At 44.0% G+C, this 27,744-nt stretch overlaps 1 protein-coding gene across 2 annotated transcripts; it reads left to right on the top strand.

The window, feature by feature from the left end:
• Positions 1 to 474: 474 nt before the first annotated feature.
• On the top strand, positions 475 to 27,525 carry GATA5 (GATA binding protein 5). Of its 2 annotated transcripts, none has more exons than XM_020981541.2 (7): positions 475 to 580; positions 1,945 to 2,715; positions 7,561 to 7,736; positions 22,169 to 22,294; positions 24,795 to 24,882; positions 25,730 to 25,851; positions 26,713 to 27,525. In XM_020981541.2, exons 2-7 carry the CDS (start codon positions 2,187 to 2,189, stop codon positions 26,863 to 26,865), a joined length of 1,194 nt encoding a protein of 397 aa, XP_020837200.1. In that variant the 5' UTR covers positions 475 to 580; positions 1,945 to 2,186; the 3' UTR covers positions 26,866 to 27,525. The 2 variants fall into 2 exon arrangements, with proteins under 2 accessions (XP_020837200.1, XP_020837199.1); XM_020981540.2 differs by having other exon boundaries at positions 26,710 to 27,525.
• The last annotated feature ends 219 nt before the right edge of the window (positions 27,526 to 27,744 follow it).

Raw genomic sequence — 27,744 nt, 5'->3', positions numbered from 1 at the left:
AGACAGGCAGAGGGGTTCGAGATCCCGCTTTGGCTTTCAAAGCCACTGCTTAGCCCACTGGGTGGGCTGCGTGCGGGGCTTGGAGACGGACAAGACCCAGGGGGACACAACTCTGGTTTGAATTTAGAATAAATAATCAACCAATTCATCTCCTAGTTAGTTGCCTTCTATTCCAACATTGGGAGACTGGGCCACAGTACCCGGTCCTGCAAAATGACTGTTCAGGCCCCTGCCAAAGGAGCCTGGGATTTCTCCTACTTCGCTCCAGTCTGAAGCCAAATTCCCAGAGAAAGCCGTGCCGGGTCACGTGGTCCCTTGGGCTAGAGCCCCGGCGCTGACCCGGGCTGGGGGCTCAGAGCTGCCTGGAGCCCCCCAGGAGGGCGCCGGGAGATGGGGCGGGCCGAGTCGGGCGGGGCCCGCGCTGACCTTTGGAGAAGCTTAGCGACAGGGGGTGGGTTCGAGGGGAGGGGAGGGGAGGGGCTGGGGCCGGCCCGGCCCTCGGCGGGATTCCCTGCGGCGCAGCCTCTGGCTCCCAGTTGCTCGTCCGCTTCGGCCGCTGCCCCCTCCCCTCCACGCCACAGTGAGTATGATGTCTCTGCCCACCTTTTATCTGCCCGCCCGACCATATCTGGTACACAGGCCGCCCTGCACCCATGTGGATGCGGGCTCCCCGTGGAAGCAACTCTCCCTGAGGCCCCCTCCCACCCCAGCCCGGTTCCAGACTCCCTCTCCCAGCCCGAGCTCTGGGCCATTCAGGCCGCTGCAGGGGTCTCTGAACCGCAGCTGGCCCCTGGTTTATTTCAAGGCAGGACCTTGTCATCCCGTTAGGCCTTGATGGTGCCAACCTAGGCACTTCCCGCGAGCCTACACTTAGCCCCCGGGGGTCCTGCTGCTCCTTGGGCGCTCCAAGGAGTATCAGCGACTCCCCTCACCTCCCGAGTCTTCAAATGCTGTCCTGCGAGAAGCTGAGGTGAACCCAAAGACTACCCTCCCCCTCGCCGTTTTCTCTTTCCCCTCCCTTCTCTCCCAGGGAGTCCAGCTCCCTGGAGACACTCGCCTCTGCCGGTTCTTCCTTTCTTCTCCATCGGGCCCCAGTCCTAGAAACTTAGCTTCCCGGAGTCGACTCAGTGCAGAGGGTTTCTAAGATTAGTGATGGTTTGGTGGTTCAGTTTTTCACAAATCTAGTCCACTTCGGGGTCCCTAACCTCGGAAGATCTTAGCTCAACTTTTCTTCTCTGGAGGGAACCGGATCCCTGCAACCTGGGCGGGGGTAGATGCGTGGAGGTGGAATAGTTAGCTAAAGTTGATTCTCTCTCTCGTCTTTGCTTCTTGGTCCCCCTCCGGAAAAGAAAAAAAAAGTGCTGAAAAAAGAAATCATCTTTGGTTTAAGACATTTGCCGGGTTTTCATTAGAAGAGAGTCAGAAAACGTAGTAGCCGGGTTATAATAATCAACCGATCAGTGACCCTTGCTTTTCTCGGAGAATAGAGTTCCTAGGTAATAGACAGTGGGGTAAGAGATGAAGAAGGAGAATTGAATAGCTATGTAGAGAGCTGTCTTAATCAGCCAGGCCTTTCAGGCACCCAGTCTCCGATCCTATTTCACGTTTCGAGGGATCCGGGTATATTGCCTCTAGCCTCAGCCGAGCGCTCTGGAAAGTGTGGAGGGGATGATATATCCAACCAGCCGAGCTAAATAAGAAGTAAATCTTCCACTGGTGTTTCAGATCTGGTTGGGGCTTCTCCGGGATAAAGCAGGATGGATCTGCCAGAGGTTGAGGAAGGAAACAGGGAGACGACTCAAACACAGAGGGCAGGTGTAATCCTGAAAGCTGGTGGAGCATTTTGGGGAGGAGGGTGATTTGGGAGTGCAGAGAAAAGTTCTGGGTCCATAAACAAAAGAGACCAAGCTGATGGTCTTGTTTCTCTTTTTCATCTCCCTCCAGGTAACATCCTTTCCTGGCAACATCTGGATACCAGTCCCCTAAGTCGACCCAGATAGCCAGCCAGATAAGGGAGAGAAAAGCACCCAAGTCAGACATTGGGGGAAAATATAACCGAATCCTAACGCTTTGTTCCTTTGGTCTCGGCACCTGGGTCCTGCTGTGCCCCTCCCGCTGAGCTTCCAGTTTTAATCACACCTCCAGCCGACCCTTTCTGGGCCAGGAACTACGAGGCCTACTTAGAGATGTACCAAAGTTTGGCCCTCGCTTCAAATCCTGGCCAGGCGCCCTATGCCCACGACTCCAGTAGCTTCCTACACTCGTCAGCGGCCAGTTCCCCTGTATATGTGCCCACGACGAGGGTGCCTTCCATGCTACCCACGATGCCCTACCTGGCAGGTTGTGAGGCTGCACACCAGAGCCATCCGCTGGGCAGTCACCCGAGTTGGGCCCAGGCAAGCAGTGAGGCCTCAGCTTTTAACCCCGGCAGCCCCCACCCTCCTTCTGGTTTCTCCTACTCTCACAGCCCTCCGGGGGGCAGCGGCGGAGGACGGGATGGAACCTACCAGGCCCCCCTGCTCCTGGGCAGTGGCACCAGGGAGCAATACGCCAACCCGTTGGTGCGCTCAGTCAGTGGATCCTATTCAAACGCCTACCCAGCCTATGTAAGTCCGGACATGGCCCCTTCCTGGACCGCAGGCCACTTCGAAAGCAGCGTTCTACACAGCCTACAGAGCCGCCAAGCTGGCCTTCCGGGCCGGAGGTCCACCTTTGGTGAGTTCTTTTCTCCTTTAGCCAGCCCCTCACCATTTTTTCCTGTGCCTTGACTCCGTACTCCTAGTCGTTCTATCTGTAAGTTCCCCACCACATCTCCGAGACCCAACCAGAATTCATCCCTGTTGCTCCTGGGGTGGAGTGGGGACGAGGGGAAGAGCAGAATGGGAGGGTGGGGAGTAGTTGAGAGGGTAGAAGGGGAAAACTTGCTTCTCTTCTTTATCCTTATTTTGGAACAAATCATATTTTTATTTTTCTGAAGTGGCAAGTCCTGGTCACCTGCTCCCCTTTTCTGAAATATCTTACTGCCTGAGGTCAGGTTCAGAAGACCAAAATTAGTCTAGAGGAGTTCCCATTTCCACCCTTCACCCCCTAGTCTAGGGGGTTAGGGGATTAGGTCCAGTGTCTTTGAGATATGAGGCTTCTCTTGAATCTTTGCCCTTCAGAAGAGAAGGGGGATTAGGATAAGGATCATTTCTTTCAGGGACAGCACTTTACCCTTTCTACCCTACTCTAATCCCAAAAATCTCACAGGTTTCTGAAAGGGTGGCACATATTCTCAACTGTTAGCCTTGCCTATACAAAGGAAATGTAAAGATGTTAAATTGAGAGATTCATTATTTGGTTATTTAGACAAATTGAAACACTCTTACCCCAAATTTAAAAAAAAAACTACTGCAAAAAATAGCAAAAACTTTCCCCTAAAAACTCCCTTTACATCAATAAGAGGAATTTGGGGATGAATTGTCTTCATAATTATTCTGAACACCTTTAATAGCCATGCCAGGCATAACCTACAGGCCACCCCACACCCTCTCTGGAGTCTGAGAATTGGGAAAGGGATTTTTAGCCTAGGTGGAGCTCTGGTCTAGCTCAGTGGAGGAAAATGCCTTTGAAGCAGTCTGTAAGCTCCAAGCTTTCCATATGAGCCCTTCAGCCAAAGTCAAACTCTCCAGGATCTTTTTCTTTGCCTTCATTTGGGCTCAGTGACTCCTATCCACTGAGCTGAAGACCCAGTGTTTAAGCCAGAGGAGCATATTTACAGGGCTTTAACATTTAAGTAATTTATTGAGGTAAATTAGTTTATATCTGAACAGACTTTTGGTCTCCTAATTCAGCTTCTTCCAAACAATTTCCAAGTTGCCTTGTTCTCCCCTTTCCACGGAGATAGCGAAACTCAGTTAGGCAGTGGTCAATAAAAGCCATTTGGGTTGAGGGTCATTCTAGCCCATTCTTTAAGCCACCACCTCCCCTTTGCGCGCGAGCACACACACACACACACACACACACACACACACACACACACACACACATTCCCATGTCACCCTTTTGCTAGGTAGCCCTTTCCAGGACTAAGTTGCTTCTTCTTTCACTATAGTGCTCAAGACCCTTTCTGCAATTGCCAAAGTTCCTCAGTTGTCCTCTCTTCTCTGTTTCTTTTCCTCCTCTTTCTCTTCTCTTTCTCTCCTTTTTAGTCCTCTCCCTCTCCCTGTTCTCTCTTCCTCTATCTTTTTCACATCCTTTCTTTTCTCTCCCTTTCTTTTTTCTTCTTCATACTTAGTACCTAGTCTCCTTCTCTCCCTCTCTTCCTTCATTCTTGCATCTAGCTCTCCTTTCCCTTTCCCTTCCTCTATTTACAACTGTCCTGTCAGTCCTCTCCCACCTCTCCTTTTTCTCCACCCTTCCCCTCCTCCATTCTGTCTCTTCCAGCCCTTTCCTATATGAAATTCCACCCCCTCCAAACTTTATGTTTTGTTTTGAAAAGCACTTCAAGCCCTCAGCAAAGTTATCTCCTAGCCCGCCACCCTCCCGTCCCCACCCCCCATCAACTCCAAGCCAGGCTCCCAGGACCTTATCTCTACCGAGAACAAAGTCACCCAGAGAAGAGGGTGTGAGGCCTCCGCCTTCTCTACCCCTCCTCCCCCACAATTGCTTGGCTCTCAACCTAACTTGGGAAAATATTCTGTCCCCTCTCTCTCCCCCCATTCCCCCCGCCCCATAGACCCAATCTACACATCTCCATTCAATGGATAATTTAGATACACCCAATCACTTCCAAGACTCAAAGTAACATCCAAATAGACAACGATTACCTTAAAGCCAACATACCTTTCCATTTCCCTTCTGGTTTGTGCTGTGTGGGCTACTCTGAAAATTCACCTTGGGGTAGAAGGAAAGGAGAATTTTGGAGTGAGGGAGCATGATAGTGGAGCAATTTGTGGCTTAAGATCCAGAAGCTGAAAAGCTGAGCTTTTCTTTGCCTCACACCCACTAACCAGCACTGCGTCCCTAGTGTAGCTTGGAGTTCCATAATGGCTCACCTATTTGTTTAGTTACTTGCCACCACAGATTCCCAGTGCCTCTTTTCTCCTCAAGAATGAATTGCCCAAGAACTGAAAAGACTCTCAGTCAGCTACAGGGGAAAGGGAGCAATTGGTCTGAGAAATTCCAAATCTGGTTTTTCTGGTGGAATATCAGTCAGGAACTAGCCTACCTCTAGACTCCCTCCTTGCCCTTTGGATGCCCGCTACTTTCTTTATGCATTCATAAGGTCTACAACTGAAATAGATCTTAGCATATAAAATGTCAAGTGCTAGAATGGGCTTAAGAACATAGAACGGCAGAATTGGAAGGGACCTTAGAACATTTATTGCTAGAGCTGGAAAAAAAGGAACTTAAAAAAGGGACCTAAAGATACCTTGGTCAAAACCCTTCGTTGTACATGTGGAGAAATGGAGACGAAGAGGCAGAGGAAGGGGAGTGACTTGCTCAATCTCACATATGTAGTAAGTAAGTAACCCAAATGACCAGAATTGAAGACTATAGCATACTGCGCTGCTGAATAATTAGGTCATCAGCGAATTTTAGTTTCTTGGGGTTTATCCATCACCTTCCTTGGGTGATGTTTACTGGAGGAATTGGGGAGATGCTTCGGAGCTAGATAACACAAGGAAAGCTGAGAGTTTCGATTTTTCAAAAGGAAGTAATCCAGCTCCAAGAATTTATGCATGTGGCCTCTAGCTGCTACTAACAAGAAGACAAAATAGTGCAGTCTAACCCCCTAGCCTCGTCCCTCTCAGCTCTGCCCCGATACTAGGTCTAGGGTCTCTGGTCCCGGGTCCAGTCCCGCCTCCTCTCCCCCCCCTCCACCCCCATCCTGGCGCGGCTCCTCTGTCGGTCAGTGGCAGCCCGGCCCGAGGTGTGATTGATCCTGCGTCACCTCCCCCTTGCTCACCCCCCCCCCCAACAGCCCCAGCGCCCGCGGCCCCCACACACATTCCATCCGTCTTGGCCCAGCCTGCGCGTCGCCACCAGTCAAAGCCCCCAAAGGTTTGATGGAAATCAGGGAAGCCCCCAAGTCGGCCCCCAGCCCCTCCCACACCCACCCACTCATCCACCCCCGCCTTTAATCGCCTTACAATAACATCTCTTCTGAGCCCTGTTTAGACAACCCGGCCAGTGGGCCAGTTTGTCCGCCGTGCCGGTGGGACGCGCGGAGGCCAAGGGCTGGGCTTAGACTCCCAGGGCTCCGGCCTTGGGAGAAAAGGAGGCAAAAACCGCAACATTAACACCCCAAGCGAGGGGTGGGGGGAAGAAAGAAGGAGAGGAAGACAGGAGGGAGATGATGCGTGGGCGTGAGGGATAAAATCAAACTTCTTAGCTCGAGGCCCAGGAAGGTTAAGTAGAAACGAAAACAGGGAGACCTGGCTAGGCTTTGGTTAGCTGATCGGTGCTAATTTGCCCTCCCCACCCCCAGTTCCCTAGCCCCCATGGGGTTCCCCCTCCCACCTCTGTGGTAGGGGTCTTCCCGGGAGCTTTCTGGATTTCCTAAGACCTCGACCTAGAGAGAGGGGCAAGGATGCTTAGCAATGTGAACTAGGGGAGAAAAGACTAGCCTAGTAAAACGCAGTGAAAGATATCGGTCCCAGTGGTTCTTTGCTGCTGTAGACATTCCTTCTTTAAGAGACTTTGAGACAAAAGAAAGCGGATAGGGGAGATACTTGTCAAGACAACCCAGAACATGGGTTTCTGGGAGTTCTGCTTTCGAATTCCCATTCTGATACTCACTGCCAGACCCTGGATAACTAAAATGTAGTGGTAAAACCTTGGACAGGTCACTTGTACTTCTTGATGTCTCAACTTTCCGGGATTGTAAAATGGGGTCCTTGGACTACATGATCACTCAGTTCCTTCCAGCTCTGAATTCTGTATTTTGGAAAGTTGGTTTGGGATTCCACCATGAAAAAGGTGGACATGATCGCACTGAATTCTATGTTACACTTCCCTGTTCCTTGTATTTAAACGTGAAGTCACAAACCTGAAGCCAAGGCTTATAAAAGTCGAAGCTTCGGGCCCTTAGGATTCGGTTTTGGTGCGGTTGTTGTTATTAACATACAACACATTCAATTTTTCCTTCTTCCTTTCCAATGAGAAACGCCAAAACCTATCATCTCCTATACTTTTCCCTACCTACACCCCCCTTCCTAAAAAAAAAAATAACATTCAAAAGCCTGGCAATTAGGTCAGTCTTCTGTCCTTGGGCATTGAGGACTTAGATACAGGGAGGCATTAAGGGGGAGGAAAGAGCATTGGATTCTTAAGTCGGAAGATGGATTTGATATTGAATCCTGGTTCTGCATTAGCTGAGTAATCTTAGCTGAGTCACTTTACCCCTCTGTCCTCAGTTTCACCATCTGCAAAGTCATGAGTCTGGAGTGGATGGTCTCAGAAGTCTTTTCTAGCCCTCAATACTTTGAAATGGAGCGAAGGACCTTCCCGGCTCTGCACATGCATCGTTCCCCCTTCTCAGCAGACAGATCCTGCAACCCTTTCGTCTTCTCTCAGTTTCAGAATTCTTGGAAGAGTTCCCGGGTGAGGGCCGCGAGTGCGTTAATTGTGGGGCTATGTCCACACCGCTGTGGAGGCGAGACGGCACAGGCCACTACCTCTGCAACGCCTGTGGCCTCTACCACAAAATGAATGGCATCAACCGGCCGCTCATCAAGCCCCAGAAGAGGCTGGTAAGTCAGAGCTTGGTAAGGCGGACACGTCGGAGTGTCGCGGCCAGACACTGCTCTTTCTGTCTCGGAGAGAGACCAGGTCTCTATTCTGGGGCTAGGAATTGAGGGGATTAAACGAGTGAGGCTAACAAAAGCAGCATTTTTCTAAGTCCTTGAAGTACCTGGGAAATGAACTCCGGGTTCTGTTCAGACGTGGAGACCAGAACGCTGAAGTGGAAGATGTCTGGAGGGAGAGGAGTGAAGGAGCCGCAGGAAGGTTGGGGGGAGGAGAGTACAGGAGACGTGCTGCATCTGCAAAGCAAGGCCAGCTAGGTGAGATTTCTGTCCAACCCCACAGACCCAGAAGCAAAATTGGTGAGCTAGGGCTGACTTCTTGGAATGGGAGAAGTGGACTGTGCAGTTTGTGTTAGAGTATCTCTTCCCCTGCTGCCCACCACCACCTTGGTAAAACACCTGGGCAAGAGGACTAAGTTCAAGTGAATAATAGAGCTGCATGGGACCTAAGAGGCCATGTAGTAGTCGAACTCCCTCATTTTACAGATGAGGAAACTGAGGCCTAAGGATGTTAAGTAACTTGCTCAAAGTCACACAGAAAAAGCATCAGAAGTGGGGTTTGAACGCAGGTCCTCTGACTCCCCTTTCTGCTGCCCAAAGCTTGGTTTCTGTTCAGGCAGAAGGGAGTGCCTGCCCATTACAGAGCTCTGGAATAAAACGGGAACTTTTGCTTGACTCTTTCCCACCCAATTTAGGGTAAATGGGCGTGAGATCTAACCTGTCAGTGCCTCCTTCCTTGCCTCTCCTCTCTTCCCTGCGGCTTTCATACTAAGCCTAATTTGACGACTTGCACTTTCTAATTAACCAGTTCAGGATAGCCGAACCAGCGGGACTGTTTTCTTTCTGGTAGTGTAGTCCAGGGCTTTTAGAGCGCCTCCGAGCTTGAGACAGGATGCTTACAGCTGCCAGCGCCTTCGAGCTTTCCCCAGCCGCTGGGGAAGTCACAGCTTTTAGAGAATTTCTCGGTTTGGCTGATTAAGAATTCACCCACTTTCCCCTTTGGAAGGAAACAATTACGAATAAACTATTTTTAAAAGACGTTTTCCTACCCGTATGAAGTTGATCTTTCTGGATTTTGGCTGCGGACCATAAGAATAGGTCCTGTTAGGAAATACATTCAAACAAAATTAATAAAGCTCCGAGAGGTGGCTCCCAGCTGGGGTTGTGACGTGGTGAGGGGTTCTAAACACTCCAGTATAGGATTCCTCTGAAAGCAAATTCTCTGTGATCACTGAGCAAAGAGGTTGAGCAACCTGGGGCTGTCCATACCGGGAAAAAGTGTAGACTCCGGAAATACTGTATCCCCAGAGTTAGTTAGAAGTCATATCTGATGTTCTATTTAAGATATTAACATCCTTCTCTGCAACTTTCCCTCTTGATTTCAAAAAGAAGCTAGTTAGTGTGGTGCAAAAACAAATTAAAAAAATTTAAATTGGGAGTTCTTGACACATTCTGACAAGTTTTACACTCTCTGAGTGTAGCAACTAAGGTTCCAAGGAGCACTTCTCAGTTTGATTCACACCTGCCAAAATATTCTTCCCCAGAAAGAGGTAGAATATTCACAGAAACAGAACTATGATGTTTCAGCCAAACTAAGAAATTCTCCAATTCCTCCTGCAGAATTTAAGCTACTGGAAGGCTCAGGGAAAAAAAAAGCATTAAGTGAAGTACCTTTCTAAATTCTTTAGCAATTAGCCATTTTAATGGTATTGGATTTCTGCTTTTTTTTCTAATCATTTAATCTTTTTTCTAGAGTATATGCCCTTAAAACAGAAGCCCCAGAGCAAGTGGCTGAATTTTCTTTTGTTAATTTGGAATGGATTATTTATGTTGGTTTCTATCTGAGCTTTCCATTTGTTTTGAAATGTTCAGCCCTTCATGAGAGTGGAGAGCTTAGGAGATCTGGGGAGAGAAAACAGGAATTGTCTTAAACTTCTGGTTGGTTGACATTGATCAGAGACCACTGGCTTCAGAGGGATGAATAAGGAAGCTGCTTGACTTTTTGAGTTTTCCACAATCCAAGATGTGGTTACCTTTGGAATTGGGCTGGGCTGAGTCTAAAGTAGTTTTTCTTGTGTAGCACTTGGGACTAAATCTTTTTTTTATGGCAGTTTGTGAGCTGGCTATTTGGTTTGGGAGTAGGTGTATATGTACTTCATCTTTAGAATACATTTCCACAGTTCAATCAGGTTTGTGTTCACTTTGCTTTACAGGGTGCTGAGTCCAAGCCCTCAGTTAAGACCAAATAAACAGGTTTAATGCTTGCTCCCATATACCAAGAGTTGAATACATTTATATTTACATATTTTACATAATAACAGTAAATATGGAGGGGGGAAATATAAGAATTAATATTCAATTGAAAAATATTTATCTTGGTCCTTGTCACTATCGTGAGGATCAATTGAGAAAATATACGTAAAGTACCTTGTAAACCTTCTAAATGACTTCCTAAAGTGCATATCTGACCATATCTCTCTCTCTGTCTCTCTGTTTCTGTCATACACACACACACACACACACACACACACACACACACACACACACACATCAGTGGGGTATCCCTATCAAAAACAAAACTCTCTTTTTGGAATTTAAAGACCTTCTTAACTTGGTCCCCTCCTATCTTTCCAGTTTTCTTACACCTTATACCTTTTTGATGTCTTAATGTACTAATATAGTGTCCCCAAAGTCTTAATGCATTAACAGTTTAATATTAAACATTAAAACTTGAGCTTTAAGAACTTAAAGCTGCACTGAGACTTTTGGGACATTCTATAGCAAAATATTATTAAACCAAATTTGGTTGATAAAAAATGTTTTGAATTATCATCTATTCACCAGCTGATTTTGTTTGAATATAATTCAATGGTAAAAACCATTAGTTCCAAGCCTTTTCATGTTTTGTTATTTTTTTGCATCTTTCATTTTGCTTTAGTAATAATAACTGACATTTATACAGGGTGTCCTAAAAATCTTAGTTCTGTTTTCAGCTTTAATAGCTTAAAACTGAACTAAGAGAAGAGAATAAGCATTTGCCAAGTGCTATTCTGTGCCAGGCATTGTGCTATAAGATCTTTACAAATATTAGTTCATTTTATTCTTACAACAATCCTGGGAAATGGGTGTTATTATTATCCCCACTTTACAGTTAAGGAACCGAGGCACAGAGAGGTTAAGTGACTTGGCCAGAGTCATACATACAGCTAGGGAGTGTCTAAAGCTGGATTTGAACTCATCTTCCAGATTCTGGGTCCAGCACTCCATTCACTGTGACACTTAATTGTCTCAAGACTTTAGGGATACTCTCCCTATATAGACCTTTAAAGTTTTTTTTGAAGCATGTTGCAGTCATCTTATCGTCAAGTCTCACAAAACTCTATGAAGAGGGTACTAAAGGTGTTACTATTTCCACTTTTCAGATTTGAGGAAACTGAGGCTCAGAGAGGTTAAATGACTTACCCATAATCACTAAGCTAGTAATTCTCTGATGAAGTTTTATTGAACACTATGGCTGTAATAGTATCAAGTCTGAAATTAAGGCTGTTGAGCAACTCGCCTAAGGGGTGTTTTCACTCTTTAACACCCTGAAGAAAAATAAGTAAGCCCAATGTTCTGATTCAAGAGTAAGATGAGAAGATTTAGGATAGGACCAGAAATAAGGAAGCTCTACTTGGGGCTCAGCACAGTTAAGTTTAGGTACATCATAAGTGCTCTCAGATGAAACATTCAGGTAGTTCTATACAGGGTTTCCAAAGTAACCATTCAACTGAATCTGGCAGCCCTTTTGGCCCTCTGATATTTGAAAACTGAGGTCAGTGTTTGTTCTGGAAATCTATAGACTTTCCCATTAAAATAATTTCATGGAATGAGGGAAACTGACTGGGGGTTTGGGGATGGCTTGATGTAGAGAATAGCTAGCTAAACTTAGAGTCAAGAAGACCTAGGCTTTCTTCCTCTAACAATAGCAAGGCAAGTTTCTTAACTTCTATAAGCTTTATTTTCCTCATCTCATGGGGATACCAATATCTGTAGTACTACCTCAATGGAGATAATTTAGAGAAAGGGCTTTGTAATATGTGTGTATGTGTATGTGTTATACACGTACATACATATATATCCACACAATATATGTGTGTGTGTAAATATATACATATATGTATATATACACATATATGTGTATATATGTATATATATATACACATATATGTGTATATAGATAGATATTTAGGTATCAGTTATTACTTATCTAAATCTACTAAAATCCCTCAGTGAAGTTTTTCCATTAGTGGAGGGGAAGGGTCATTGTCTTGCAAAAAAAAGTAGAGATCTAGTCATGTCATTATAAGATATCAGAGTTGGGAGAGGTCAAGTATTCTAACCTCATTTTATGGACAAAGCTGAGGTTCAGAGAGGGTAATTGACATACCCACATCATACAGTAAGTCTCACACACACACACACACACACACACACACACACACACACACACACACAGAGGTACCATGACTGCCAGTGAATCTTCTGTAGTACCACTTTCGGAGGAAGGAGGGGAAGGTGGGAACCCTGCTCCTAGGGGCTCACCATATTTGTGCCACAGTTACTGTGACAACTCAATCAACTTAAGCCCTATATGATTGACTTTAGCTCAGAACTCTTGAATTCAGGTGATCCATTAGCCTCAAGGTTCCCCAGTAGCAGATACTATAGGCATGTGCCACCATGATGTACACATTCCTTTTAGAAGAGTGGGTATGACTGATGGGACCATCTGTTATCTTGTACACTAAATGAAAATTTTCACTTGATAACCTACTTTTGAAGATCTTAAACTAGATGCAGAGATTCTCCCTGGCATTTCTGATCAGCCAAAAAAAACCCCCCCATGGTCATTATTTTAAAATGTGGAGAAAAGCTTTGGAATTATTTAGAAGCAAATAGGGTGGGGGTGACTTCTTAGGTAGAGTGGTTTTTTGTTTTGCACTATCTGCAAATATGAAGGAATGTTTATTTTATTTATGATTGAGCCCAGGAACTTAGGGGCTGAGTGTGATATAATATAGTGTAGCCTGATCATCACTAGCTTCCTTCTTCATGGATGGCAAGATCTTTTTCTCCTCTTTCTCATCCCATCCAATGCCACCCTTCAAAAGAACTGAAAGGGCCTCCTCTCTTCCACACCACAGTAGTTCTATGTCTCTCTTTTCTTCCTCACTATCTTCCCAGTCTTCCTTTCTAAGACCCTGGGGTATTACCTCTGACCTATTGTGGAGCAAGAGGAGTTCAACTTGACTTTTCATCTCCATTCTTACAAGGCCCTCACTTTAGGTCCCAGACTTCCCGGCTCAGAATCCACAACCTGCATTTAATAATATGTGATGTCTTCCAATTAGGGAGTTAGTAAGATGATCCTGGGTACTCGAACTTAAAAATCCACAATTAAAGAGACAAACTGAGAGGCCGTTAACTAAAATTAGCATTTCTTAGGCAAGCACCATAATTGAAGTCTCAGAATCTCTCAAACAGGTAGAGGGGTGAGTGGAGGCAGGGGAAATAACAAAGGGTAATTTCGGTATTACATTTTTTAAGCTCAAAGACACCTTCATGCATCTCAGGATGAAGAAAGTCATTCAATCCTGTATATGAGGATAGGAACTTTTGGTTCAAATAAGGAGTATCCTCTCAAGGTTGTGCTCAAAGCATCCAGAGGACATTACTAGAGATGGCATTGAAGACTAGGAAGCTTCTTGACATCTACTTTTTTTTTCAATATCTCTAAGCTTTTGGGCTTAGTTTGGAATTTCATGTCTCTGAGCCAGGTACATCCCAACCACATTGCCAGGTTTAAAGTCAAGCAAAAATTAGATCATGTCAATGGTGATGATGGCAATCAATCAATTAATAAACATTTATTTAGTACCTACTGTGTCCCAGGCACTGTTCTAAGCACTGGGGATATCAGCAATAATTGTCCTGTTTCCTACAATTATTAGAGTCTTCCAGTCCTCAACTTCTCCAGCCTGCCAACCCCAACATCAATTCCAAAGGCAAACTTTTTGGTGTTCACCTCACTCATTCACTCAATCATTCATTCACTCATTTGTTCATTCATGCATGCATGCATGTATGTATGAGTTTACTTACTCCTCTCATCAAACATTCATTCATTACTTGTTGTATAGCCCTGTGCTAGTTATTGGGGGAGAGACAAAGTTTAAATAAGACAGGCTCCCTGGTCTTATGAAGCTCATTCTCCAGTAGTAGGCTCTGACATAGATAGCTATGATATACCTATTATATGATAAGTACCATAGAGAGGGGGCAGTACAAAGTGCTTTAAGAAGTCTGAAGGGGAGTATCATCACTGACCAGGACCACTTCACTGGGGCTCTGCAGTGGAAACCCACAGACTAAGGAGCTGATCTCTCCTAACAAGGATGTCTTCAGATGTGTTCCTGGGACACTGCTATTACTTTGTGGAGGGAAATAGGCCCCCAGTTTCTCTGCACTATTTTAACTACACTGGCTATATTTTTTAATGATGCACGAGTTCTCTATCCTCCAAGTTAAAGAGGCTGGTTTCTATCATTGCTTACAGTTGAAGTTCTGTTGGCTTCTCTACTATCTTTGAAAGTTTGTTATAAGAAAAGCAGTCAAAGGTCACAGTCCTCAAAGAACTGTCCCATTGACTCACAGGGGACATGTTCACCATTCTGTAAACACAAACCATTTTCTCTTCTGTTCCCCAAGAGTATTTCATTGTGAAAAGACTTCATTTGTTCATTCATTCATGAGGCAGCTAGTGGCATAGTAAAGAGAGCACTGGGCCTGGAGTCAGGAAGACCTGAGTTCAAATCCAGGTTTAGATACTTACTAACCATGTGACCTAAGACAAATCTCTTAACCTCTCTCTGCCTCAGTGTCCTCATCTGTAAGATGGCGATAATAATAACACCTATATCCCAGTATTATTGTGAGGATCAAATGAGATTATATTTGTAAAACACTTTGCAAACTTTATAGTGCTATATAAATGGTAACTAATTTTTTTCTTTTGGTGAGGCAATTGGGGCCAAGTGACTTGCCCAGGGTCACACAGCTAGTAAGTGTCATATGTCTGAGGTTGGATTTGAACTCAGGTCCTCTTGGTAACTATTGAAATGGGCATGATACAGCTGATGTTTCGTTTTATGGTGCTACTGCTGAGCAATGTAGTAAGAACAGAAGATCATCCTAGTTGATGCCCATAAAGTAGTGGGTGTAGAGGAAACTAGGACTAGGGCTTATAACCCTCTCAAGCCATTGAAGCCCAGTTTAGGAGAGAACTTCAGTCATTATCCATGGGCATTTCTGGCACTAGGGTCAAGCAGTACCCCATAGCACCAGACATGCCCTAAAATCATCTTTCATGATGTGAAAAGAATACAGGAAGTAATTCAGATACATTCAGTTGAATTGGAAGGGGAATTAGATGTTATAGTAGCTCACTGATTAATATATCTTGTAGCTTCCTTTTTTTTAATGGCTTGTTTTTATTAGTTAAATCTTAAGGTCAGTTGGTTTTAGTTGTGTATTATAAGCCCTCTAAATTTTAGTGCCTGTATGCAAAATCCCCATGGCCATACCCTAGTTACGGTTCTGCCTCAGCTAAATGAACTGAGAGCCCTGAGCCCTCTCATTTCTTCAGTAATACACTTGTGCTTGAGTAATCACAGGAACTCAGGGAAAGCCAATATGAATTATAGTAGTAACCTATTATACATAATTGCCCAATTACAGCTATTTATCCAGAGAGGCAGAGAACATCCACAGCCCTTATATCACAATGTCTATGGCAAAAGTCTATTAGAAAAATGGTGAGTTACTCGAACAGGCCTCCATCCTGGCTCAAATTGGACTGGTACTGGACATCAGTAAATGTCTCCCACCTCTCTGCTGCATCTTCTTACATTGTAGAAGGTCCCCTAACCTGAGCCATGGAGACTTGAACTACTCACTATCTTATGAATTTTGTGTCAATCTAAATTATATAAGCTTCAGTTTCTACATGCATAAAATGAAGGAGTTAGACAAGTTAGTCTAACATCACTTCAAATCCCCAATGCCAGGATCCCATGACAACCAACCTAGTTAACTCCGAATTATTCCATTAACCCAACAACTTCACTCCCAAGCCCAGCTTCTACCTCCCAACAAATAAATAACCTAAATCTGTTTTTCACCCCTTGGTTAAGTTTTCCCTTAATTATATGGATGATTATCTCAATTCTCTACCTCATCTTACCTTTATGGACATAACCACCATTCTATTTCTTAGACCTTATAAACACCTACTTAAAAATTTCCAGTAGTATTGTATCACTGAGATCTGGTGCCTTGCACAGAGTGAGTGCTAAATTTATGTTTATCAAATGCATAAAAAAGGGGGTGGGGGAGTGAAGGGAATAAGCATTTATATAACAATTACTGGTATAGTGGATAGAGTGAGCCAAGGGGTCTAGTGACAAGAAGACCTGAAGTCAAATCTGCCCTCAGATACTTACTAGCTGTGTGACCTTGGTCAAGTCATTTAACCCTGTTTGCCTCAGTTTTCTTACCTATAAAATGAGCTGGAGAAGGAAATGGCAAACCACTCCAGTATCTTTGCCAAGTAAACCCGAAATGGAGGTCACAAAGAGTCCAGCATGACTGAAACAACTGAACAACAAACATGTCAGGCATTGTGCTGGCACTTTTTACAAATATTATCTCATTTAATCCCCATAACCACCCTATGAGGTGGGTGCTATTATTATCCCTATTTTACAGTTGAGGAAAATGAGTTAAACAAAAGGCAAGTGACTTGCGCCAGGGTCACACACCCAATAAGTATCTGAGGCCAATTCAAACTCGGGTCTTCCTGACTCCAGGCCCAGTTCTCTATCCACTGCTCCACCAGCTGCGGAAGGAAGGAAGGAAGGAAGGAAGGAAGGAAGGAAGGAAGGAAGGAAGGAAGGAAGGAAGGAAGGAAGGAAGGAAGGAAGGAAGGAATGTACAAGTGAATTCCTTCCCTAAGGCAACTGCCCATCAATGACAATAAGGTTTACATGAGGCCCTGACTTGTTTATGAAACCTAGACATTCACCATGTAGGTGATATAGAAAAGAGAGCTTTGGACTTGGGTTTGAGCTCTGGCTCTTCTTTTACCTATAAGGCTTCTGGTAGATTCCTTCACCTCTCTGTGCCTCAGTTTCCTCACTCCTAAAATGAGAATAATAATACCTCTATTATTATTCCTGTCTACCTCACAGAATTGTTATGAGGTTCAGATGAGTTGGTAGATAATACACAGACATTTAGAAGGTAATTTCATGTTTGTGGAACTGAGTAACACTACTGTGTTGAGTTCATATCATACTTTGCAGTTCACAATGTGAAATGTCCTCTGCTAGGCCCTGGGATTTGAGAGAAATGCTGTAATATATGGTCCCTCCCTCCAAAGGCTCCCAGCTTACCACTTGTTCCTGATTATTATGATATTTCCCCCATCAAAGAAGGGGCTTCCAGAGGAGAGATCTGAGAAGCAGATGTCCCAACTCCCCTTACAGCTGGTCTTGCTGCTGGAGTTTTACTTTCAGAGTCTCTTATCCTAAAGTCTCATATCCCAGGAATGCAGAGAAGACCCTCCTACAATAACTGCATTAGAGAGACAGGCTATGTGAAGTCATTCCTAACGGAGGCTCCTTCCTTCACAAGGGCTCTGAAGTGAGAGCCATCAGACAGAATCTCCTCACCTAACAACACTACCACAAACAGCTACATACAGATGTTTTCCAATGCATTGACTCATTGCCTCTCAAGGCAGTATCACAGAAGGTTGTCTCTAGTACTGCACACCCTAAACTTTAATGGGATTTTGGTGGTTTTTCAGTTACACGTGGTGTTGGAGGAGAGGCTGGGGATGATTGCTAGCTACGTTTAAAAAAAAGATAAACATTTGAGCACAGTGTTGAAGGCAACAGTTTCTTAGACAAGGTCATCATGTGAAAGAGGGGCTCCAAAGGAGGGGAAGTTGGCCCAGGGGCCCTGCCTTTAGAGAAAGCTGCTGGTAAATTCAAAATAACATATTATGCTATTTGTCCTTCAGTGAGCAAAATTGTAGCCTTGGCAGTAGTTCCCGCCTCCCTCAGGATGATGAATCCCAGCAGAGAAAACAAAAATAGATTGGAAGGAGGCCTTCTAGTCCAAGGGTGATGATACTTCTGAATTTCTTCAGACTCTGCAAATTCAGGTTTCATGACAAACGAGACTCCCAGATTTTCATTGAATTCAAAGTTGGAAGAACATTTCTCTCCCAATCTTTATAACCAAGAGGATTCCCATCAGAAATTCATAGCTGTTTCAAATGAAAAGAACCAAGAAACAAACAATTCTTTCAATTTTTCAGTCTAGTGATTCATATACTTTGGTATTATACAACACAGGCCCATTTTGGGTTCTAACTTTTTTTTTTAATTTTTACTTAGCAATGTTCATTGTATCTCAAGCAATGATACACTACGTACTTTAGAGCAACAGAATATACCATTTCCCTTTTTTAAAAAAATGTTCCCCTAACTGGGAGCATAATATAATAGAAAAACACAACCATATTTATTTTGTGTCCTCAAAACAGTGCTGTGAGATAAATTAGCAGTGTGTATTATTACACTCATTTTATAGAGACAGTGAATTTGATTGGGGTTGTAGTTATATTCCAGTGTGAACTTTGCCTTTTGGGCAAAATATTCCACTTCCCTGTACAACAGTCTTCTCATCAGTCAAATGGAGACAGTAACACTTTCCTTTTCTCCCTCAGAGGGTAAAGTAGAGGTGAAGAAAGGGATGGAAAAAAATGTGAACTGCTATGAAAGAAAGCCAGGATAATTGCATTTACTAATTTACTCTCTTTGTGGCAGAAGGGAAGAGAACAAACATTTATTATATCAACTATGTTGCCAGGTACTGTGCTAAGCACTTTTTACAAATACTATCTCATTTGATCCTAATAACAACCCTGTGAGATAGGTGCAATTATTCTCTCCATTTACAACTGAGGAAACTGAGGCAAACAGGTTAAGTGTCTAGTCCAGGGTCATATAGCTAGTAACTAAGTGAGGCTGGATTTGAACTCATCTTCCCAATTCCAGATCCAACATCCCACCCACTACACCAACTAGCCACCTCTTTGGGGTGGCCATCCTTGTATCCAAAATGCATTTAGCAACATATGCCTCGGGTATTTTTCACCAAAACAAACAAAAACCTCTAAGTATTGTTTGTTTATTTGTTTGTTTTTTTAATAACTGTTATAGAACACTAAAATGGAAATATTTCTGAAACATGGGTTTCTAGTTCTAGCTCTGCTGTGTCACTAGAAAGTTACTTCATTCCTAATCCACAAAATGGGGATACTACTGCAGCTCTCTGACCAACCACTACTATTACTGTTACTGATGATGATAAGTGTTCTCTTCCTCTTGAAATTATTTTGCATAACTTTGTATATGCTTTTTATGAATTTGTGCATATATTGTACTCTCCCTCTACCAGTAGGATGTAATCTCCTTGAGGTCAAGAATCTTCTTTTTTTATCACTGTGTCCCCAACAACAAGCACAGAATCTTGCACATAATTTAATAAATGTTTGTTGCATTGCTTAATTTAATTCAATGATTGCTGAGGGCATGTGCCACCCATCTATCTCACAAGGCTACTGTAAAGATAGAGGATAAATGCACATTTAATTTATTTCAGCAAATGCATACTAATGTGCATGGTAGCATAGAGTGGTAGTTACAGAGCAAACTTCAGTCAGTAAGACCTGGGTTCTGATCCTTTCTTGGACTGAGCGTGTCTCTGAAGCATGTCCCCGAAGCATGTCCCCAGGCAAGTCTATAAAATCTATAAATTGCAAAACCTGAGTTTCCTCTCCAAGAATTTCCTACATGCCATGTATGAAATCACAGGTACAGACCACCTGCAAGATTAGCTCTGTTCTGGAGCTCTGCCAATAAAAAAAGATGCCATCTCTGCCTTCAGGGAGCTTATGTTCTACTAAATAAACTGAAAGTGCTTTGTAAAGCAAAAAGAACAATTGAAATGAGGTGGTATTAGAACCAAAGGCCTACTATCCAGTAGAAGTTAGAAGGGGTCTCCTAAAGTGGCATCTGGTCCAACCACCTTATTTCACAGAAAGCTGAATTCCAGAAACAGGAAGTGACAGAACAGAGAATGGACTTCATTTCTTCTGATTCTCTGCCCAGTGTTCTCTTCTAGGCATATTACTGTATGTTGTTTTGGTTTGGGTTTTTGCTGTTATACAAGAAATGAAATTAAAATCCTCTTCTGAGGAAAGTAGATATGTCCTACCTTCCTTTTTTCAAATCTAAACCCAAATCTTAAAAGGATTAAAACCCTCCCTCACTTCCCTTTTCTGTTGTCTTTGAGATATAAAATTGTCCTGGGTACAGTTAACTGGAATGGGACCTTCTATCTGCCTTTTCGAAGTACTCTCATCTTTACCAGGCTCCTGACCTTCCTATTTCCTTCCCCTTCAGTCCATTTATCATTTGGCCCTGGGGGCTGAGATGATGTGGCGTCAGTCTGGAAAAGTAAACAGGGCTGGAATTCTTATAGGCATGCCTCATTTCTCGCCCAGTCACTGGGATAGGCCTGGGGAACCCAAGAGGAGGAGGCATTCTGGGATGGGTTTTAGGGTTTTATGGATTTTTTTTTGGTAGGGACTGAAGAATATCACTCTAACACCTAAGTGGAAAGATAGCTCACTCTCTGTAATGTGACTCAGAGATACACGGACACTCATTCCAGGCTCCCATTAACATTGCTAAGATGCCTTTGGTCCCCAGGCATTAATAGGAAACACCCCAAGTGCTGGAGTTGACAGGTGAAGGCTACAGAAAGAGTTGGCAGCTCCATCAATGCGGGAATGGGCTAAGGGAAGGGAGGAGCAGTCTGTTCTTTAAGAAGAAATTCACAGAAGGACAGACCAAGCAGAATTTTGTTGGTCTTGTTAGAATCATAAAGGGTCAGAGCTGAGAGAACTTTTAGAGATCATCTAGTCTCATCCTTGTCAGAAAATTGAGTCCAGGCAGTGACTCACCCAATGTCATTGACTAGAGGGGTACAGAAGGGAGTAGAACTTAGGAAAAACTTCCCAAAGGATATGCACATTGAGATAAGCCTTGAAAAACAGGGGTGGAGGGGGAGAATCTCAGATTCTTGAATCTTTAATTTGTCTTTTGACATCAATCCTAAGTGTTTTGGTGGCAGATGGTCAAGAATGCCTGAGTTTGAATTCTGACTCAGGTACTTACTAGCTGTATGACCCTTGTCATGTCACTTAACTTTCTTCAGCCTCAGTTTCATCTTCTGTAAAATGAAGATAATATAGCACCTGTCTCATAGGATTGTTGTGAGAATCAAATACAATCATATTTGCAAAGTGCTTTGCAAATCTTAAAGCTAATATGTAAAGATTAATTTATTATTATTAGTTTTCTTATTATTTTATAGCATTTCTAAGGGAAGGGGGAGGGTGTGGAAACTTTTCCCAAGAATTAGCTAAAGTACCCTGAGCTCCTAATACTATGTCCGTTGGTCTGGTCATGGAAGTTGGTTTGACCAGTCCTAGAGACAACCCACCTATAAGCAGACCACATCAGCAGGTCACTGGTCTAAGATGGAGCTTTCCTGCTGAGATTGTCCTCGAAGAAGGCTGTTAACTCTTCAAATCCTCCCTCTCCATCCCCTCTCCCCACCCTGGCCCAGAGAAGGAGATATTACACACACACACACAACACACACACACACACACACGCAGGCACACATCCCTTTCTTGGTGATCTACTCCAGTATCTCAAAATCTTTTTGCTAGAAAATATAGCCCAAATTCCAGCCTGGTTCTCTACTTCTACATTTGCTAGGAAATCAACCAAAGAACCTTTGGAAAGGGAGTGGGATTTGGACCCTTACACTCATTTGAATGTCTCTGGTTCCAGCCAGTTCCAGGCACTTAAGGGCCCTCCCTGCCTTAAGCCCTCCCCACCCCTCTTCTCTCCATTATGAAATATGAATGTGACAGCCAGAGCCCATACATTCTCCGGCAGAGAGGCATTAGGAATCTGGCCAGGTTTATCAGCTTTAATGAAAGGGCTCTGGGGATGAGGTGATCTCAGACACAGGCTATGCCTTTCATCGGCCCCTTATCTCTCCCCTGACCCCTTTCCAACGTTTTCTTCTCCTAGGAGAAAGTCATGGGGCACTGAAGTCCAGTGAGCAAAGAAATCCCTCTTGCTGCAATCAAGCTCACCCTCTCTATCTCTCTTTCCCCCGTTTAGTCCTCAACTCGCCGGGCTGGACTTTGCTGCACTAATTGCCACACAACCAACACCACTCTGTGGAGGAGGAATGCAGAAGGGGAGCCAGTGTGCAATGCCTGTGGACTCTATATGAAGCTTCATGGGGTGAGTTGGACCTTGGGACCAGAATTTGGTTATGGGTGAGTGTGAAAAGGGGGCCATCTAGCCAGAGAGGGAAGTATTCCATGCCCTGCTGATTCTTTGGGTCCTCTCTAACTACTCTCCAAAAGCAACACCCTCTTTAAGACCTTCCCACTCATTTCAGAAAGACTACATCACAACCTTCAGAGGAGTGAAAGGATGTCTCTGGTCCCTTAATAATCACAGATTATCAGGTCCAAACAGGACTTCAGACACCATTTACTCCAGCAGTTCTCAAAGTCTAGTCTGAAGTTCCCTGGGGTAAACACTATTTTTCCTATAATACGATGTTAATTGCCTTTTAAAATTTTCTTCCATTTTTTTTATCTACATATTTGTGTGAGGCCAGATTTTCTTCACATACTTTAACGAAAACAATATACTGAAACAGACTGAATGCAAAAACAGATGTGAGACTCCAGCTTCTATTAAGCTAGACATTGGAAAAAGAAATGTGTAAAACAATGCCACTTCTCACTAAATTTAATTTTTTTTAAAATACAGAGATTTTCATAAAAATAGGTTAATTTCTGTTAACATGCAGTAGGTTTATTGTGGGTTTTAATGAATATTTTAAACATTTGTCAGTTATCATAACATGATAAATATAGATAGATATGTCCGACATTGAAAAAAAAAAAGTTCTTTGGGGTTCTTAATATTTTTTCAAGAGTGGAAAGGATTCCTGAGACCAAAAAGTTTGAGAACTGCCAATCTAGTCCAACAAATGGGAAAATTGAGATCCAGATAGGAAAAAGGACTTCCACAAATCTGTGACTCATCAACAAATATTTGGCAGCCACATACTGGGTGCCCAGCTATGGGAGAAACATGTCAAAGAAAAGATATAATTTCATGATAAAACAAGAAAAAAATCTTTTAGAAAAATATATTAACATGTTGAAGGCAGGGACTTGATTTTGTATTTGTGTGCCCAGTGCTTAGCAGTGGGCCTGATACATGATATTTAATGATTTTTCATTGAAACAAGATATGGAATGTACCCTCAGGAAGCTAGCATTTTAAAATTCACATACTGAGCAGCCTCTGCTAAGACTCAGTGTGTATGACTGAATGCTGGACACCAGAGAACAGTGTAGCAAGAGAAGAGGGGGAGTGGTCAGAGAAGGCATCGTGGGGAAACGAGGGAGGGGGTAAATCCTGATTGTAAATGATGAAAAGAGGCCTGTGAGGACAGAGAAATTAAGAGGAACTCCCACAGCTGTGGAAAGGACACATGCTCAAGCTTCAGGTTTCTCCCAGTGCTAGACTAGATAATGACAATGGGCTAGGACTAAAGAGCTGACCTTAGGGAAGGAAGCCCCCATGGGGGCTAAAAGCAGAATGGTAGGGACCTCAAAACAAAATAGAATTCATCTGATCCCCAAAATCCTCTCTTCTTCCTCACTTCCCTTTTTTTTTTGGTGAGGCAATTGGGGTTAAGTAATTTGCCCACAGTCACACAGCTAGTGTTATGTGTCTGAGGTCAAATTTGAACTCAGGTCCTCCTGACTCCAGGGCCAGCCCTCTATCCACTGCACCACCTAGCTGTCCCTTGCCTTTACTTTTGAGGGTACTACTATCCTCCCAGTCACCTAGGTTCACAGCCTCGACATCATCCTCAACTCCTCACTCTTTCTCACCCCCCCTTATAAATTATCAGCTTGCCATTTCTCCCTTTGTAACATTTCTCACACATGCCCCCCTCTTCTTCCACTGACACTGCCCACTGCCTTGACTCAGGTCCTCATCTTCTCATATCTAGACTATTGAAACAGCCAGCTCCTTGGTCTCCCTGCCTCAAGTCTCTCCAGTCCAATCCATTTTCCACTCAGCTGTCAAGCTGATCTTCCTAAAGTACAAATTTGACCATGCTGCCACCCTCCATTCAATAAACTCTAATGGCTCCCTATCACCTCCAAGATCAAATATAATTTCCCTCTCTGACTTTTAAAGCCAAGTCTGGCTCCTTCCTACCTTTCCAAAGTCTTATCTCTTCTTTCCCATACTCTTCAGTGCAGAGACACTGATCTCCCTGTTCCTCAAACACAACACTTTGTCTCCTGACTCTAGACATTTTTGTTGGCTATCCCTAATGCCTGAAAATATCTCCCATCTCATCTCTGCCTTCTAACCTCCCTGGCTTCCTTCATGTCTCACCTAAAGTCTCTTCTTTGACAAGAAACCTTTCGCAGACCTCCTTAATCTTAGTGTCTTTCCTCCAAGATTACCCCCCTCCCAATTTATCCGATGTCTTTTTTTGTAAAGAGTTGTTTGTATACTGTCTTTCCCATTACATCGTGAGCTGCTTGAGAAGAGGAACTGGGTGTTGTTGTTGTTGTTGTTGTTGTTGTTGTTGTTGTTGTTGTTGTTTTACCTTTCCCTGTACCCAAAAAGTACTTAGCACAGTACTCAATAAACTCTTATTGTTGACTGTTATTGATGCCTCTGTGTTCCTGTTAAGGTACCTCGTCCCCTTGCTATGAAAAAGGAGAGCATCCAGACACGGAAACGGAAGCCCAAAAACATCGCCAAAGCCAAGAGCTCCACAGGTACCCAATGCCTTGAGCCACCAATCAACGGAGTTAGGATGGGCCATCTCCAATACTGCAGGGAGGAAGCTTCTTTCACTGTTTGGGGTGGGGGTAGGGCGAAGTACCTAAAGGTGAGAATAGGCTCAGTGTTCAGAAGAGAGGCTCAGCTCCAGGCCAAATCTCTTATGCCTTATTCCACATTAGTGTTCTTTAGAGAGTGTGTTTTTCCAAGCTGGGAGGGACTTCTGGTTAGTATGTGACTGCGTTCCCAAAGTGATGGAAGTAGCATCAAGAGCCATGATCCAAAACATTTCCAGACCTGCCTAAAATCCACCATTAGAGTTTCATTATTTATTTATTTATTTTTGGAACAACGTTTTTCTCTTAAAATGCACATACCCCCGGGAAAGGTAACCCACTTAATCTCCAAAACTTCAGTAGAAATGAGGTTTTTCAGAATCCAAAACCAGATACAGGCTCTTGGGACAAACAGGATTAAAGCCAGAAAAGATTCCAAAAGGAGAAAGTGGAGGGGCCCCAGAGAAAAGTGTCACAATCCTGTCTTGGAACAGCCGAAGTAGAAAAGGTGGAGAAAGAATGAGTCGAGGTAGAGAGGAGTTGGACAAGGCTTTTGCATTGTGCAAGGACCTGTAATCTAGTGCTCAGAGAGAGTTGCATGAAAGTTGAAAGTCTAATAGAAAAAATACAGGATTTAATATGACCTTGGGCAAGTCACTTAGTCTCTCCATGGCCCAGTTTATCCTAGAGGAAGAAAAATTGCTAGTTGGACCTTAGATCCATGGGCCTCATATAAATACGTTCTCAGATACGTATCTTTAGGAAATTTATGATTATCTCTCTCCAGGGTCAACAGCCTCAGCCACAAATTCCCCATCTTCCATCACCAACTCCGACAGCACTGCCACTTTAAAGTCTGAGCCAAACCTGGCATCCCCTCAGTACCCAGGGCAGACCATCCTTTCTCAGGTAAGAACAGGAGGGGATAAAGGGTTCAGGGAGACTAAGCCAGAACAGTCAGGGGGTAAAAACTCTCATAGTGCAGTCAGTTCAGGGGATCTAGGCAGGAGTCCCCAAGAGCTCTCTCTGAAGTGAGGTATAGGGGAAGAGTAAGGGTAGCTTTCACAAGGAGAGGGCACAGGGAGGACCTCTCCAACATGGGCTCTTGGAGGGTCATACTTATTTAGAAGTAGGCAAAAGGAATTACCTAATAACCCTCTTCAACCACAGGTTGGCTAGTCCAGTATGGGCATAAACTTGAATTAAGCACAGTGCTTTCTGCACCTCTCCAGCCTCAAACCCAGACCACAGACCAAGCCATATTCCCCCTCATCCTAATTTTTTCCTAGGGGTGTGGCAGTGGCAGGAGACAGGGTGAGGATGGAGTACAAAGTGGACACATTTCTGAACTCATCTCTGTTAATCATATGTGGCTTATCCACAGATTTCTCTCCCACCCACCCCCTTTCAAAGGGGACCCCAATGCTAATTCACTGTCATGATTTTGTGTTCCTGTGCTCTTCTCCCTCTAGTTTTCACCTTTCCAGATTTAAAATCTCAACTCTTAGTTTGTCCCCACCATGGCCCTGTCCTGCTTCACCCAGTTGTAAAACTCTGGAACCTTCACCATAAGTAGTAGCAGATCCATGTATGATGGAACCATCAGCCCAAAGGAAGGCAGGACTCTACCTACCCATTAAGACTGAGTCATAGAGGATAACCAGGCCTTTGCTTGATCCAACCTTTGGGGCATATGTCAAAGAGAGTGTAGGCCTATTCCCAAAATAATGTACCAGGACCTCCCATGCACACTTCTTATCCCCACAGCAGGGTCCTAGCCCAGCAGAAGACCCCTTGGGTCCCAACCACTCGGAGTTCAAGTTCGAGCCTGAGGATTATACTTTCCCATCCTCTGTGACTTCCCAGTCAGGACTCAGCGTGTCTCTCCGCCAGGACTCATGGTGTGCCCTGGCATTGGCTTAAATCCCGGGGCTCCTGGGAAACATCCTTTTTGGACCAATCTACCTACCTGTCCCTCTGATGGATGACAGAGAGGCCGGATGACAGCCAATGACCTGACAATTTGCTTACACACCAGACCGGTGAGAGACTGAGAGATCCTGGAGATACTTGGCTGATTTCTGCCTTCACCACCCACCCTGCTTGGTTCTATTCAATTTTAACTCAGCAGGAACAAATTGGACATACCTCCTGGGAGCAGGAGGGAGAGGTTTGTTTGAGAAGACCCCATGCTGTCCCTCAATGCTGGCACAAAAGTCCCTAAATCATATGTTTATTCCCAATGATTTCTTCCTCCTCTGACTACATGGAGTGCAATTTGTCCCACTTCTCAATAAAGACTGATTATGTGGCACCACCTAATTTAATGTTTTTGTGAACAGAGTAGCCATCAGTTCATCTAAAAACACAACCTGTTACTTTAAACCTTTACTGTATTATCTTGAAAACAATCATCTCTGGAGTGTTAGCTTCTGAAGCATGTGTATGCTCACCCTGAAAAGTCACTGGAGATGCAGGCGTTGCTCTTCCTACTTCCTACTTCCAAAGGATTTTTATAAAAATGATGAGTGACACAGCCAAACATGCCTAAAGAATTTGGAGAAATAAAAACTTTGAAATCCAGTCTTCTTTGCATCATTGAGCCACGGGAATTTTCCGGGACAGTTTCCATCCTTCAGTGCTTCCACAATAAAGTGTTCATTCAGCTTTCCTTTTCATTCTACCCGACACATTCAGAAATCATTCCCCAAACAGATCTGGTTGTTTCAGTGCAAATGAGCTGGAGTCTGGTTGTGAGGAATAGACATAGGGAGAGAAGCATTTTTCCAGGCCAGGGTTTTC

Source organism: Phascolarctos cinereus, unplaced genomic scaffold (genome assembly GCF_003287225.1).
Source record: "Phascolarctos cinereus isolate Bilbo 61053 unplaced genomic scaffold, phaCin_HiC Scaffold_2;HRSCAF=192, whole genome shotgun sequence".
Taxonomy (NCBI): domain Eukaryota; kingdom Metazoa; phylum Chordata; class Mammalia; order Diprotodontia; family Phascolarctidae; genus Phascolarctos; species Phascolarctos cinereus.
The sequence above is the reverse complement of the archived record's forward strand: the minus strand, read 5'-3'. Positions and strand labels throughout refer to the sequence as shown.

Excerpts from the sequence above, each read along its gene's own strand:
- GATA5 (XM_020981540.2), top strand. The coding sequence starts at position 2,187 with ATGTACCAAAGTTTGGCCCTCGCTTCAAATCCTGGCCAGGCGCCCTAT. Across the intron at positions 7,737-22,168 it reads TCAAGCCCCAGAAGAGGCTG|TCCTCAACTCGCCGGGCTGG; the intron begins GTAAGTCAGAGC and ends TCCCCCGTTTAG. Across the intron at positions 25,852-26,709 it reads GGCAGACCATCCTTTCTCAG|CAGGGTCCTAGCCCAGCAGA; the intron begins GTAAGAACAGGA and ends TTATCCCCACAG.